Consider the following 17,555-nt stretch of genomic DNA (forward strand, 5'->3'; position numbering starts at 1 on the left):
TAAGTAAACACTAATCCCTTAGATCTCAGCTTAAATTCTATTTCATTAAAGAAGTTTTCCTGACTTCAAATAACCTATTAAAACCCCTCCCATAGACACATGCACTATTTCACGTAATAAACTATGAAATAACATGAGTAAATAAATGAGCAATATCTAATAAAGTCAAGGATGACCTATTATATTCAAAACATACTTCTGTCAATGTTGGAAGACAACCGATAAAGTAGACCATTATTAAGTATCACTGAAACTAAATTTCAATACTTTATATACTTATTAGCAACTGAATAATACAGATATAACCCCTTAAAGCTTTAGGGAAGGTCAGTAACCTCAGTGTTCCACTCTGATTTCTAAAGAGTACCTGGCATTTTTAGCCACTGGTCCACACACAGTCTTGCTGCTTCTGTATCAGAATGTCCTCGAATAAATTCCAATTCTTGTAACCCGTGAGCATGCTGAAAATCGATTTTTTCCTAAAGGTATTAAGAAGAAAATCAATTAACCCATAATTACTAATCTGATTTCCTTGAGAAAAGGATTTTAACACATCAGTGACCAGAAAATATTGATTATCCTTTTAACTCCACTTCTAGACATCTATCCCAAAAAGATAAGTGAAAACAAAGGTTCATGCTCTGAAATGTTGATCCCAATGTCATTTATATTTGCATAAAGTTCGCTATAACCTACATCTCCAACAACAGGGTACTGTTTAATTATGGTATATGCATTTCATGAAAGTCAATTAGAAACACTAACCAAACTTTCAGTGAAGCAGAAATACTATTTTTTATATCAAGTAGGTCACCAAATAGTATTAAATAAATGAGGCCAAATATAAATAAAGATTAATTTCAAGCTATATATAACTGTATCTGCAGAGGGGGAACAAAGGTTGAAAATACATAAAACATCACTATCTCTGGGAATGGAAATATGAATGATTATTTTCATTTTTAAACTTTTATACATTCTTTTCAGTTTCCACATACAGTCTGAAGTATACAGAAGCCTATTAAATATTTGTTCAGTGAATAGTATTAATAAGAGCAGATTTCATTAGTATTTAGCATATGCCAGCATTTATCACCATCTAGATCTAGGGTTGGCAAACTTTTTCCATAAAGGGCCAGACAGTAAATATTTTAGGTTTTGCAGCTCAACTCTCATGAAAGCAGCCATAGATAACATGTAAACAAATGGGCAATGCTATGTTCCAATAAAATTTTATTTACAAAAACAGGCAGTAGGCCAGTGCCAACCATGAAACTAGACTTATGCGTTAGACTGTTAAAGTCTCTAAGTCCCCCTATATATTATTTATAAATCTATCTGCATAATCTCTAATCATGCTGCATCTAACAATACTTAATTCACCACTTACCACGTTCCAGGCATGATTCTAAAAGCATAATAGATTTCATTCTCACAATAACTCTGTGAAATAGGTACTATTATTGTTTGCATTTTAGGATGGGAAAACTGAAGTACAGAAGGGTCAATAAATTGCCTAAGGATAACTAACAATGCCAGATTTATACTCTCACAATTTGATTCTAGAATCCATGCACTTAACCAGTACACCATATTGCATCTCAACAAGGTTTTGTTCTTAAAAAGAAATCACAGCACAAATGCTAGATTTGTAAGATATAGGCCAGAATAATGAATGGCCTAGTTAGCAAAGCAACAGGATATTCTATCAGAAATGGTAAGGAGGGGAACAGGGAGATTCAAGATTTCAATCAGAAATAAATCTTTACACATTGTTCAAACTACAGCCATAGAATACTAATTCTCAAAAATGTTAACAAGCATTAAAAAAATTCTCTATAACCAAATTAAGTATATAAACACTTATTTTAATACAAAATTTAAAAAGTTCCTTTAGTGCAGGACTTCCAAAGCCTTGAAGTGTTAATGTGCATGTAATATGCAGTATCTCAACAAATCAACACTTTTTTTTTTTTTCAAAGCACATCCTATAGTAGTGTTCCAAATAACATGTTTGGAGAACAAAGCTAGTTTACCTAAAGAAAGCAGTATGACAAGCCTCTGGCAGACTCTAAAGACATTTTCTAATGTATAAAATTAAACCACTTATCAAAGTTCCTTACAAAATTCTTAATATAAATAAGATCAAATACTACTAGATGCCAGCTAATAGCCATTTATTTTAAAGAACTGCCAAAAATTAAAAATAAACAGGTTTTTAAAAATGTTCTCTGGCATTTTTTACAATAGAATTTGAACTCTGTGGCCATACACAGTCAATGCTCAAAAAACATTTATTGGCTGAAAGTCATCCCCTAATTAGCCACCCTTTTCCTTTGTTACAAAGCTTCTTCCACAAACCTGAGGGTTATATCCCTTCTTGCAAGTCATCTTAACTCCTAGAGTATCAATAAGCAAAGCTGGTAGCTGTTCAACTAGTCAAGACAACATTATCTCTGAAAGTGATTTATCCAGTGAAGAGGGTTTTTGTTGTTGTTTGTTTGTTTTAATTTTAAATAGGCACCGTACCCAACATGGGGCTTGAACTCATGACCCTGAGATCAAGAGTTGCATGCTCTACTGAATGAGCCAGCCAGGTGCCCCATATCCAGTGAAGATTTTAATGAATTTTCTTTATTTCATTAAAATCACTCCATCACAGAAGATAAAGAAATCACCTTAATAGTAATACATCAATAATTCACAAAGGCCTAAGAATAGTTGGAAGATATTTTCTACTATTATCTAGTTTTAGTCAGAGTTATCAGCCACTAGAATTCCTCAAGAATCATTTTTATTTTAGTTTGATTATCTTCCTTTCTGGGTAGTTCCATTTTTCTTTCCTGTCATTGAGTTTTAAAAAACAAGTTATCCATACAGGAAACCAAATTTAAAAAAATCATTAATGGATAGCAAGCAATGAACTAAGATATGTTAGTTGGTTTTTCCCTTAGAAAAGAATGAAATCTAAATATATATTTATTCTTTACAATTGGTTAAACAAGAATTTCAGAATTTCAGAAAACTTTCTTCAATGCTGAGATAAAGTCTTTAATAGAATGAATGAGGGGCGCCTGGGTGGCTCAGTCGTTAAGCGTCTGCCTTCAGCTCAGGTCATGATCCCAGAGTCCTGGGATCGAGCCCCGCATTGGGCTCCCTGCTCAGCGGGAAGCCTGCTTCTCCCTCTCCCACTGTCCCCTGCTTGTGTTCCCTCTCTCGCTGTCTCTCTTCCTCTGTCAAATAAATAAATAAATAAATAAATCTTAAAAAAAAAAAAATGAATGAACACTTAACATGAGTGGAAGCTGAAACCACCCTTGAGAAAAGCCCCAGTTACCATAGTGCCTGTAAGATTCTGAACTCATTACAAACATTTTATTATCTATGTGGGAACACTTCCTGGAAAAAGAAGCTAGCATCATTCAGGAAATATGTGGAAAAGGACAGCTTGCAAATCATCCCTCTGTCAAAGAGATTTTCCCCATAAACAATACACTTAACATAGTTTTGGAAAAGAATCTTCCTTAAAATTGAACAGTATTTCTGCCAGGAGAGAAACAAACCTATTTTTTATATCTCTATGCATTAAGCATTTTACTTATTACTTACGTATATATGTATGTATGTATGTATTTGCAGTAAGCATTTTAAACATACACCTAGAATACTATGCTCTAATTTAATTGGTATTACATTATAAAGTCCCCAAACAAATCTACTTCTAAATGTAAAGAATATTAATTTATTCTATACCAGATTAGGAGATACTAAACAGAGGCTATAGAAATATATAAATTCCTCTATGATAACCAATGGACAAGGAATCAAAACACAGATATTAAAATTAAAAAATCATAGTGCTTATCTTAACTTGGAAGATCATTTCCAACTCCATCCCTATACAGATTAAATAAAGCCCAAAGTCTGCAAAAGCTAAGTGACCTGCTGGAATCCAAACAGGGGCTGGCAGAGCCATGATTTCAATTTCCATTTTTTTTTTCCAAGTAAGCTTTACACCCAATGTTGGGCTTGAACTCAGGACCCTAAGATCAACAGTGGCATGCTCTACTGACTGAGCCAAACAGGAACCCCTCAATTTCCATTTTTAAACTCCTAGGATGAAGCTTCATTTACCCAACTCATCAACTTTCTACTCCTAATAAACATCTGTTAGTACTGAGGGATTCTTTTTTTATTCAAAAAAATTTTTTAAGTAAACTCTACTCCCAATGTTGGGCTCAAATTCATGACCTCCAGGTCAAGAGACACGTGCTCCACCGAGTGAGTCAGCCAAGTGCCCCAATATTGAGAGATTCTTTAGGTCATTCATCTGGGGCCTTCTAAAGCAAGTGAAGAAAAAGATTTGTTATCATTAGAGATTCTAAATTAGGCTTCATTTTCCACATAGCAGCTCTTCTACAAACCTGATTAAAATTTCTTCCTTTTAGTAACAGATTTAATATGAAGGGGCATGCTGAAGTTTGAGAAAGTGGTCTGATTCTATTTAGTAGAAAATAACCTTTTAACACCTTATGTCTACAAAAGCACCAATAAACTCTTTTTCACTCTTGTGATATAGAAACCAGAAACCCGTAACTGTTCACCTGCTATAAAGAAATCCCATGATTTTTAATTCCCCAAAATAAAGTCCACTCAATTCTAGTTTTTCTCCTATATATATATATGATCAGAATCTAACAAACTAAAGACAGAGATATAGAAAGCTATCATGAAGTACTAAAGTGATGAGCTATCTAGAGTCCATGCTGAACTTGGATTCAAGTATACATTTTTTGATAACAAATTTCTGTTACTGTTTTATTATAAACAATTCCATGATTTGGTAAAACACCAATTAAAATAGCCACATACCCTGAATGCTCTATTCTTTTCTTCCTTCTGCTGTTTCTCCACTTCAACATGGCGGGCTAGACGAGCCAGAGTTAAAGCAACTTTATCCTTCTGATGGTCAATATAGTCTTTATGCTTAACATTATCCTATAATTGAAAAAACAATGTTCATTTATTTTAAATAACAAAATTAGTTTTGGGATAATGATTTCATTTACTAACGAGTTATTATGCTAAAGAACCATTTACCTTTTTTTTTTTTTAAGTTTACTTATTTAAGTAACCTCTACCCCCAACGTGGGGCTCAAAATCAGGATCCTGAGATCAAGAGTCACATGCTCTTCCGATTAAGCCAGCCAGGTGCGCCAGGAACCATTTATTTTTATCATTAGCAAATTTCTAAGAAGGTGTCTTATGTATTTTATGCTTTATGTGGTATTTTGTAGGTCAGCCAATTTTCCACCAGCATCTGTGGTTTTCAAAATGTTAGATACACTAACTGCTAAGACAATTTACCATCTTTATTTACTTTATAATCATCTGGATACTGAAGGGTTTGGTGTTGCTTTGCTCTGAGTCTATAAGGTAATACCATTAAGCCATTAGTCCCCCCGAAAAAGGTCTAACATACAAACATCCTTGGTTCTGGTTTTTCAGTAATGCCAGAACAGTATTTATTTAAGAGAAAATGATTTAAAGAAATAGATCTGGGCGCCTGGGTGGCTCAGACAGTTAAGCGTCTGCCTTCGGCTCAGGTCGTGATCCCAGGGTCCTGGGATCGAGTCCCGCATCAGGCTCCCTGCTCCCTGGGACCCTGCTTCTCCCTCTGCTTCTCTCTCTCTCTCTGTCTCTCATGAATAAATAAATAAAATCTTAAAAAAAAAGAAAAAAGAAAAAAAGAAATAGATCTAACTTCCAGTTTCTGGTCCAGCATCTATCTATTCCATCCTGACAAGTAAAAAGCTGAACAAACCAAGAAGTCAACAGCTCTTCTTAGATCTCTTTCTTAGACCAGAAAAGTGAGGTTACAGTGTAAACCGGTGCTCCAAAAAAGAGAGACAGAGGGGCAGAGACAGAGGATCACAAGTTAATGGAGCAGAAACCCAAGAGTGGAAACCTCAGCAGAAACCAGTATTGAGGAAAAACCTGAACTATAACTGATGAGTTGCTGGACACTCAATGGGATAAGTCTAAGAGTTAAAAACCACAAGATGACCCAGTCACGGAGAGCCCTCACACTTCTGTGAGTTTATCTCCTGGAGTTCTACACCAGGTTCTCACAGTAAAAACTGGAGAAAAATCCCCTCACACTGCTTCCAGCCGGGGGAGAGGAAAAGTAAGCATTTTTAAATATGCCAGAGCATTCTGTTCTTCTTAACAAGACATGCCCTCAACAAAAACTATTTTACCAGAACATATCCTGGTTGTAGGAATTTTATTGGAGCCTAACTAACCTGGGAGAATGGAAATACACAATTCCAGGCCACTCTAGCCATCCTTCCCGCTTAAAAGAAGGGACTGAGAATCAGTGCTGAAGGTCACAGTCCAGGGGCATAAGCTCAACAAGACTGAGGCTTAATCACAGGACTACAGAGTGCTACCACTTCCCTGTACTTACCACTACTTTGTAAAGGCCCATTTACCACAGCCCTTTTTACCTAATACATCATGTCTACCTTTCAACCAAAACATACAAGGAATACTAAAAGGCAGAAAAACACAGTTTAAAGAGTCAGAGCAAGCATAGAAAGGCAGACATGACAGGGATGTTGGAATGATCAGATCAGGAATTCAAAACAACTGATTAACATGCTAAGGGCTCTAATGGAAAAAGCAGACAACATGAAAGAACAGATGTGTAATATAAGAGAGATAGAAATATAAGAAAGAACCAAAAAGAAATGTTAGAGATCAAAAACACTGTAACAGAAATTAAGAATGTCTTTGATAGCCCCATCAGTAGACTGCACATTGCTGAAAAAACAATCTCTGTGCTTGAGGATATGTCAACAGAAACTTCCAAAACTGAAAAACAAAAGGATTGAAAAAACACAAAATAGAATATCTAGGAACTGTTACAAAAAAATGTTACATATGCATAATGAAAATACCAGGAGAAAGAGAGAAAGTAACAGGATATTTGAAGCAATAATGGCTGAGAATTTCCCCCAATAAATGTCAGACACCAAAACGCAAATCAAGGAAGAAATAAAACCCTCTCTGTTCACAGATGACATGATCTTTCTAAGAAAACAACAATCAAATAAACAGTAGTTAGGGGTGAAATAACCTATGTAATTAGATATTTATAGTAGCTTTATTCATAATGGCCAAAACTTGGAAGCAACCAAGATGTTTTTTAGTAGATGAATGGATAAACTGTGGTATATCCAGATGATGGAATATTATTCAGTGCTAAAAAGAAATGAGCCATCAAGGGGCACCTGGGTGGCTCAGTTGGTTAAGCGTCCGACTCCTAATTCTGGCTCAGGTCATAATCTCACGATTGTGAGATCCAGCCCAGCCTTGGGCTCCATGCTGGGCGTGGAGCCTGCTTAAGATTCTCTCTCCCTCTGCCCTTCTCCCCCCCACCACCACCTAAATGAGCCATCAAGCTATGAAAAGACATGGAGGAAACTTAAATACATATTACTAAATGAAAGAAGTCGATCTGAAAAGTCCACATACTGCACGATTCCAACTATATGACATTCTGGAAAAGGCAAAACTATGGTTACAGTAAAAAAGATCAGTGGTTGCCCAGGGTTGGGGGGAGGAAGGGATGAGTGGCAGAGTACAGAGGATTTTTAGTGCAGTAAAATTATTCTGTATGATTTATATCCACTATAAAGGTGGATACCTTGGGTGCCTGGGTGGCTCAGTTGGTTAAGCATATGCCTTCGACTCAGGTCATGACTCCAGGGTCCTGGGATGGAGCCCCGTATCAGGCTCCCTGCTCAGCAGGGAGCCTGCTTCTCCCTCTGCCTGCCGCCCTGCCTACTTGTGCGCTGTCAAATAAATAAATCTTAAAAAAAAATCGTCATAAATTTGTCCAAACCCACATAATGTACAACACATCAACAGTGAGCCCTTAGGGTGATAATGATGTATCACTGTAGGTTCAATGATTAAAACAAACATTACGTTGGGGGATGTTGATAAGGAAGGAAGCTATGCGTGTGTAGGGGCAGGAGATATATTGGAAATCTCTGTACCTTCCTCTCAGTTTTAATGTAAACCTAAAACTTCTCTAAACAATAGTCTATTAAAATCTTTTTCAACTAGAAAGACTGGGTTACTACCTAAAATACACTCTTTAGGCAAATCAGTCATGTATGTACAACCCAAATTTTATCTACAGTGGGACAGAAATGCATCATCCATGTCAAACAACAGGTATGATTTTCCAACTACACAAAAGTTACACAGAAGTGAGTATATATATAAAAAGGCCAAAATGGCATTTTCAGTATGAGGCTACATCTTTGCAGTAAGAAATACTCACAGAATTACTCTGGGTGCAAGTAGTTCCAACTCACTTTCTGACTACTTGGTCAGCCTACACCCTTGTACCAGGTAATAGATGACATTCTCCTAACTTCAAAATATTCTTTTACAAGTCACAGGACAATGCAGCTTACTAGAAATGAGTCACAAAAAGCTATTTATCTGAGCTCCAATCCTTTAGTAAAGGCGCATTTACCTGTCTTAAAAGCAAATTAAACGTACTCTTTGGGAAGACAAAAATATTATCTATTTCAAACATTGATGCTACCTTGAGAAGAAAATTTATTTATTTTTTAAAAGATTTTATTTATTTGACAGAGAGAGACCGAGAGACGGAACACAAGCAGGGGGAGTGGGAGAGGGAGAAGCAGGCTTCCCGCTGAGCAGGGAGCCCGATGCGGGGCTCGGTCCCAGGACCCTGGGATCATGACCTGAGCCGAAGGCAGACGCTTAACGACTGAGCCACCCAGGCACCCCGAGAAGAAAATTTAGAGTAGATCCTAAAAGAATCTTTTAATTTAAGGAAGTTAATAATATTTAAACATGGGCCTAGAGTATGTTATTTTTCCTGACACAGATACATTTTTTAGGTTTTGTTTTTTTTATTAAAAGATTTTATTTATTTAATTGACAGACACAGCGAGAGAGGGAACACAAGCAGGAGGAGTGGGAGAGGGAGAAGCAGGTTTCCCATTGAGCAGGGAGCCAGATGCGGGGCTTGATCCCAGGACCCTAGGATCATGACCTGAGCCGAAGGCAGATGCCTAACGACTGAGTCACCCAGGCGTCCCCATTTTTTAGGTTTTAAACTCTAGCAAAAGTCATGCTTGGTCATAATAACGCATGAAGTAGACAAAGGTATAAATTAGGGTTTACCTATAAAAATATGTTGATGGATCACAATATTCTGAGGATAGAAAGGCGGCCATGTTTTGGATTAACTAAAGTAATCCTAATCCAGGAAGAGCTACTTTTGAATTTATGGTTCCACTATCATTTTACTTTTTCCTAGGCCACCACAAAACAACCATTCTGAAATATATTCTTTTTTTTAATATATTATTTATTTGACAGAGAGAGACACAGTGAGAGAGGGAACACAAGCAGGGGGAGTGGGAGAGGAAGCTGACTCCCTGCCGAGCAGAGAGCCCAACGCGGGGCTCGATCCCAGAACTCTGGGATCATGACCTGAGCATGACTGGGCCACCCAGGCACCCCTGAAATACTTCTGAAGTTATACTCATTCAGGAAGACTTTACATAATATTTACTCTTCTTAAAGTTTCCTTTAAAACACAATTAATGATTCTCTGCTTTACGTTATAAATTACAAATATACTCTGGACACAAAACTAAATGAAAACTAAAGTTTGAAACACAGAGATTATATATCCAAAGGGAAAAATTTTTAGTAATCCATTTGTCACAAAATTTAACTATGAACTTTTTTTTTTTGAAGATTTTATTGGTTAGAGAGAGAGAGGGAGAGAGCAAGTGAGCACGGGTGTAACAGCAGAGGGAGAAGCAGACTCCCTGCTGAGCAGGGACCTCGATGTGGGGCTGGATCCCAGGACCCTGGGACCATGACCTGAGCTAAAGGCAGAAGCTTAACCGACTGAGCCACCCAGCCGCCCCTTAGATAAGAACTTTATTCCCTTCAAACTATACTCACAGACTTGGAAGATAAATTATTCAGCCCTTTAATCAATATTAAAACATTTGTTTAAATTTCATCCTCATTCTAAAATTAATCTCTGGCCCTAGAACATTACTCTTTGGCGGTCAAAAAGCAAAACCTGTTGGTATTACCGTTTGCTAAAATTATTTTCCTCATATTTAGCTATCAGTAGCCTATGTTATCTTTTAATTAACTATCTGGTTATGTTAATAAAAAAGATTACTTCTGTGATTCCCAACTAATTCTGATCTATTTATCATCTTTCATGACTCTGAAGGGCTCAAAAGACCTAACAGCTCTGATACTGAATTCAAAAAGACATTTAAAATTGAGTTTGGTTTCCCTCTCTTCTTCCTCCATGGGGAAAGTTTCTATTTTCTTCTTAAAAACAAAAACGAAAACAAAACAGAACAAAAATCCTCTGGCTACCTATATGGAAAGCATGTAATGAGAAAGACAATTTACTAGGAGCAGATAAAAAGGAATGAATGGCAGAGCTAGAGAAAGAATGAGCTTCAACATTGAAACGCTACCATTTATGAGAAAAATGAAGTCCTTAATATAAATGTTTTCTCCTAAAATGGGGAAAAATTATTATATGAGGCAGGGGATGATATTCATATGATTATTTTTCCAACACAACTTAGGTTTTGGAATCAAGGTTGCTGGTTAAAGCCAGGTACAAGTAATGGGTTATTTATGAACACTCACTCTCTCCAGAAAGCCAAATCCCTTGGATTTCCACTGTTAGTGATCCAAGATGAGGGGAAGCCTCTAGATCTTACTAAATTACATACTTCTGTGGTTCTGAGAGAACATATACACATTGGAAAAACAGAGATCATGGATATTGAAATACATACTAGGGATTTTACCTATTAGGTCACAGAAAGCCTTATTTTGCATAGAAGTATAATAGGTAATTCAAGGAATCAATATGTTCAGAAACAAATTTTAACTTATCAGAAGGCAAGGGGGAAACATTCACTGCAGGCCACCTTGTTACTGATTCAACTGCAGAACCAAAGCTATAGTATTATTTGTCAGGAATATGGGCAGAAAGTGAACTCGTTTCAGGCTAGATGAAAGTGTCTTAAATGTTTCCTGTAAAATTAAGATGAAAAGGGGACACCATAGTCTCAGGTTTGGGAGTTTTCCACTATTCCATTAGTGTCAAAATACTGAACTGTAATTTAATGTGAAATCACAAAATTCTAGGACTGTTCTTAGGTTAGATTTGCCAATCTTCCCCAAAGCCTGTGGTATCAATAAGCATTTAGGTCCTTAGAACTTTTCTAAGGTCAGACTTTCAGACTAAATTCTCAAGCTAGAAATGGAATTGGCTCTCAATGTAAGAATGGTAAAAATAAAATGTTAGCAGCTATAGGATTTTCAGTCATTCTTCTTGAAACACATGCTGTGGTCACCCTGTATTAACTTCCATATTAGATACTATTAAAGAATACTATTGAGTCCACAGTGATAGCAAATGAGCTGCAAGAAAATGCTATTCACTCAGTTATTTTTGGGGAGAAGGATAGGAAAGTCTTAAGAAATATACTGGGGAGGGGAGAGTCTATTTGCCTCTATTTTAGATCACTCCCTGCATAAGTTTTTCTTTCATAACCTCTCCCCTCCCGTTGGGGAAGTTGTGTGGGATCTTCAAAGAATTAAGGAGAAAGTTGTGAAGTCAGAAAACATTAAAAGGCAAATTCTAATTCAGTAACTATGAAAAATTTTTAAAAAAATAAAAGTTTTAATTAAAAAAATAATATGGTTAAAATAATAGTCTGACACAAAAAAATCTGTGGATGATCAGGAGTTGGAAAGTTACAAAATGAGGGTCACATGGGGTACAGAAGGAAAAGCTGTTCCAGAACTTCAGAAGCCAGGCTAATAGGGCCTCTGATCCTGTCTGTGCTCACCTTGGACATTATGACTTCTTATATCCTCCAGTATATTCTTTACATTTTTTAAAAAAGATTTTATTTATTTGAGAGAGAGAAAGAGAGACAGAGAGTAGGAGCACAAGTAGAGAGAGAGAGAGGGAGAGGGAGAAGCAGACTCGCCACTGAGCAGGGAGCCCAATGTGGGGCTGGATCCCAGAACCCTGAGATCATGACCTGAGCCGAAGGTAGATGCTTAACCAATTGAGCCACCCACACACCCCTATTCTTTACATTTTTTAAATCTAAAACTCGGGTTGTAGAAAGCAATTCTGGGTTGTGTCCTAGAAATGGCAGTCAGATTAATACTGGTTAAATCTGAGCACATATCCATGAAAGTTAAGCCTGTACAGGCATACCTCATTTTATTGCACTTTGCAGATCCAGCGTTTTTTACAAATTGAAGGTCTGTGGCAACCCTGCATCCAGCAAGTCAGTTGGCACAATTTTTTTTTTTTTAAAGATTTTATTTATTTGACAGAGACAGACACAGCGAGAGAGGGAACACAAGCAGGGGGAGTGGGAGAGGGAGAAGCAGGCCTCCTGCCGAGCAGGGAGCCCGATGCGGGACTGGATCCCAGGACTCCGGGATCGTGACCTGAGCCGAAGGCAGATGCTTAACGACTGAGCCACCCAGGCGCCCAGTTGGCATGATTTTTCCAACAGCATTTGCTCACTTCATGCCTGTGTCACATTTTGGTAATTAAGATATTTCAATTTTCATTATTATATTTGTTATAGCGATCTGTGATCTTTGATGTTAGTATTGTAATTGTTTTCGGGTACCATGAACTGCACTCATATAAGACTGCATAAGCGTTGTGTGTGTTTTGACGGCTCCACTGACTCGCCATTCCCTTGTCTCACTCCCCTGCCTTAGGCCTCCCTATGTCCTGAGATATAATTATTGAAATTAGGGTAATCAACAACCTGATGATGGCCTCTAAGTGTTCAGGTGAAAGGAAGAGTTGCACATTTATCACTTTAAAAGCTAGAAATGATTAAGCTTAGTGGGAAAAGCATATTGAAAACCATGACAGGCTGGGAGCTAGGCCCCTTGCACCAAACAGTCAAGTTGTGAATGCAAAGGAAAAGTTTTTGAAGGAAATTACAAGTGCTATTCTAGTGAACACATAAACGATAAGAAAGCAAAACAGCCTTACTGCTGATATAAGACAATTTTAGTGGTTTGGATAGATCAAACCAAACATTCCCTTAAGCCAAAACCCAATCCAGAACAAAGCCCTAACTCTTCAATTCTGTGAAGGCTGAGAGAGGTAAGGAAAAAGACAAGTTTGAAGCTAGCAGAAGTTGACTCATGAGGCTTAGGAAAAGTCGTCTCATAAGATCAAAGTGCAAGATGAAGCAGCAGGTGCTGAGGTAGAAGCTACAGGTTACCCAGAAGCTCTAGCCAAGAGAATTAATGAAGGTGGCTGCACTAAGCCACAGAATTTCAATATGGACGAAACAGCCTTCTATTGGAAAGGAGATGCTATCTAGGACTTTCATAGCTAGAGAAGTCAATGCCTGGCTTCAAAACTTACAAGGACAGGGGCACCTGGGTGGCTCAGATGTTAAGCGTCTGCCTTTGGCTCAGGTCATGATCCCAGGGTCCTGAGATCGAGCCCCACATCGGACTCCCTGCTCAGCAGGAAGCCGGCTTCTCCCTCTCCCACTCCCCCTGCTTGTGTTTCCTCTCTCGCTGTGTCTGTCAAATAAATAAATAAAATCTTAAAAAAAAAAAAAAACCAACTTACAAGGACAAGCTGACTCTCTTGTTAGGGGCCAATGCAGCTGATTTTTTTTTAAGTTGGAACCAATGCTCATTGACCATTCTGAAAATCCTAGGGCCCTTAAGAATTATGCTAAGTCTACTCTGCCTCTGCTCTATAAATGGAATAAGGCCAGGATGAGAGCACATCTGTTTACATGATGGTTCACTGAGTATTTTAAGCCCACTGTTGAGACCTACTGCTTAGAACAAACATTCCTTCAAAATCTGACAGCTCATTGACAATGGACTGGTCACCCAAGAGCTCTGATGGAGATGTACAATGAGAGAATGTTGTTTTCATGTCTGCTAACACAACATTCATTCTGCAGGCCATGGATCAAGGAACAACTTTAATTCTCAAGTCTTATTATTATATTATTATATATATCTTATTTAAGTCTCATTATTTCTCTGTAAGAATGTAAGTTGTCACAGATAGTGATTGCTCTGAAAGATCTGGGCAAAGATAAATTAAAACCTTCCAGAAAGGACTTACCATTCTAGATGCTATTAAGAACATTCATGATTCATGGGAAGAGGTTAAGATATCAACATTAACAGAGTTTGGAAAAAGTTGATTCCAACCTCATGGAGGACTTTGAGGGGTTCAAGACTTCCATGGAGGAAGTAACTGTAGATGTGGTAGAAATAGCAAGAGAACTGGAATTAGAAGTAGAGCCTGAGATGTGACTGAATTGCTGAAAGCTCATGATAAAATCTGAACAGATGAGGAAATGTTTCTTATGGATGAGCAGAGGTTTCTTGAGATAGAATCTACTCCTTGTGAGGATGCTCTGAAGATTGTTGAAGTGACAATAAGGGATGTAGAACACTACTATGCTAGAGAAATCATTCCTGAAAAGTAGAGTTGATCGATGTGGCAAACTTCACTATTGTTTTATATTAAGAAATTGCCACAGCCACCCCAACTTTCAGCAACCACCAACCTGGTCAGTCAGAAGCCATCAACATCAAGGCAAGACCCTCCACTAGCAAAAAGGTTAAGACTCACCAAAAACTCAGATGATGGTTAGCATTTTTTAGCAACAAAGTATTTGTGGTCTGGAACCAAACCTGTAATATCTCCAAGGTATGCCTATACAGGTGAAAGTAAGCAAGAATTCTTTTGTTCTTGAGGACAAAATGTTTAAGCTTTAATGTAGTGTGGTAGAGTCACAGCAAAAATTCCAAGTCTAGAAGCAGGTATAACTTGGGAAGGAAAGGAAGAGGGCTTTCCTATGGATCTAATCTGGAACGATGGGATTCAATGGGTCAACCTAACTGGGGGCAAAAGGAAAAGGAAAGCCTGACACAGGATTCTCTTATTTTGTCAAGTAAGGGCATTTTTTTTTTTTTAAGATTTTATTTATTTGACAGAGAGAGAGCACAAGCAGGTGACCTGGCAGGCAGAGGGAGAGGGAGAAGCAGACTCCCCACTGAGCAGGGAGCCCTACATGGGGCTCGATCCCAGGACCCTGGGATCATGACCCCAGCTGAAGACAGATCCTTAACCAACTGAGCCACCCAGGCGCCCCATGTAAGGGCATTTTTTAAGGAACTAGTATCAATGGTCACCATGATTTCTAAAGAGTAAGACACAACACCTCAAGCTAATACTTTAAAATTTCCCTTAGTAGTCTCATAGTAAACAAATTTATCCTTATGAAAAACTAGCTGCACCACCCTGAATTTTCTTTTTGCTACAGACCAATAACACCTCAAACTTGAAATCAGTTCAGTTGAACTTAAAATTGGTTCTCATCATGAACTCAAAATCCTGATCATAAAATATCAGGAGTCACATTCAATGCGAATTCCATATTTAGACAAAATTTTCAACAAAGTAATTAATACTTTCACTTACTAATCAAGTTTAAGGAGCTAACAAATATTTCCTGGAAACTATTAAAATTTTTAACATTAATGTGAAACTGATCTATGTGAACTGTAAAATAAATCATACAGTATCAACAGACTGACAAAACGGCACAAAACACCACTAATCAATGAACCTATAATCTGTATATATTTCAATGTTTTCTTTCCCTCACTTACATTTAAGTGAAAATAATCTTGTCTTTTATTAAAATACATAAATAAAATCTAGAAGGTTAGAAATCAAAATGTTAACAGTTTTTCTGTCTGGAGAATTTTTCTTTTTTTATTTTCATTTTCTAGTATTTCTACAATCAGCATATGTAATAAAATTAACAAAATTTCAATTTTTAACCAACAAGATGGAATAATGACAAAAAGTACTGAGGATCTCACTCTTTTGTTTGGGAATAATGGATTTGGTTTAAATTAATCCCTTGCAAAAATGTAAGTTTAACATTTATCCTTCATAAAGGTAGATGGAAATTTTATACCTAGAAGGAAAATAATCCGTTAATAAACTATTTTTTTTCCCCTCTCTAGCTTTTTCTCTCTAGAAATCCAATGACTAGGCTACATTATTTTCCAAACCTAACAGAAAGAGATATTAATCATAACTAAGGCAAGTCACATTCAACAGCCTTAATGACTATTGGTAAAGTGTATTTTACACAGTTTTGATGTCAAACACCATTACTATTTTAAACCAAAAGCATTTAGCTAAAACATACTTAAAATTTTGTATTTTTCTTTAAATACATATATGCTTAAACTGCAAAGTACACATACTCATTTGTATTTTTAAGTGTACTTAAATTATTAAAAAATATAATTAGGCAAATTAAAAATTGAAACTTAAAAATATTAGCTTATTCTGCTGTACCTGACCTTCCTCTTTTCCTGTTTGGGGTATAAGACTGGAAAGACTCTTAGCTTTTCCAATGACCAAGGTAATTTACTCGGTGTTTAATATACTTATTCGCATGGAAGCTAATAATGTCTCAAAAGTAATTTTACTAGAACGAGAATTTCACAGGCGGGCTTTCTTCTGGAATTCATCTACAAATGCCTGTTTCTTGAACCATTCACTCTCAATCCTTCAGTGTATTATGGTTTAAGAAGCCAAGTGCCATATACTTGCCAACTCCCCTGTGGTAGTTAAGACCTGGGCTTGGTATTGAATGCTGAGAAAATGGGCTATAATCTGTTTAATAAACTTTTTTAAGGTCTCATTAATAAAATTTTTTTCAAATATTAAATACAGGCATATTTTTCATTTTAATTTTACCCTTCATCTGCTCACCCAAAAGTTGAGCTTCTAAGTCACTTTTTAACTGCCATAAACTAGCTAAACCACTTTTCTAAAAATATTTGCCAAGATCAAGTCAAAGGAAATGCAAAATTAAAGGAATAATTCTGCTTTAAGCAATTTCTAGAAGCACAATACTGAAAAAAAGCAGGGTTTCACAGAAGAAATTATCATTTTACAATAGTTTGTGGCATTATACCATTTTGAGGCTTTTTTATAATGAGCAACTTTTATTTTAAAATTACAGCTAATCTCTAAAAAGCACTTTAGCTTTTGAGTAACTATCAAATTTGGCATTATACAACGTTATTTTTTAAATGGAAATATGAATATAGTCAAAGGATCTTCCCTTTGAAATGGACTTTCACTTCTGTACAGGGTGATATAAGCTAGGAGAAAATACTCTATAAAAAAGAGTTATCCAGAGAAGTGATCACAATAACCCAGTTCCCTATCTGACTCACCAAAAGTACTTTTCTGGCTACAGAAAAGCCAGTAATAAGATGAATTTTGTAGGAGGTAGGGGGGAGGGATAGGAAGAGGGGATATAGAGAATAATCCAAGGCAGAGGTTTATTTGTTGTTGTTATAGTATCTTCCTGAATGTCAGCTGACAC

General features: G+C 36.8%; 1 protein-coding gene across 1 annotated transcript in view; it reads right to left on the minus strand.

Moving 5' to 3' along the window:
* Positions 1-17,555, minus strand: part of ZNF451 (zinc finger protein 451) — an 89,155-nt gene that overhangs the window by 49,872 nt on the left and 21,728 nt on the right. The window contains exons 4-5 of the mRNA XM_028097555.2: positions 4,873-4,998; positions 368-479 (exon numbers count right to left, since the gene is read on the minus strand). Coding sequence (XP_027953356.1) covers positions 368-479; positions 4,873-4,998 — 238 coding nt within the window. The remainder of the gene's footprint in view (positions 1-367; positions 480-4,872; positions 4,999-17,555) is intronic.

Source organism: Eumetopias jubatus, unplaced genomic scaffold (genome assembly GCF_037043125.1).
Source record: "Eumetopias jubatus isolate StellerSeaLion01/CBP00866 unplaced genomic scaffold, mEumJub1_p1.0 scaffold_6, whole genome shotgun sequence".
NCBI lineage: Eukaryota > Metazoa > Chordata > Mammalia > Carnivora > Otariidae > Eumetopias > Eumetopias jubatus.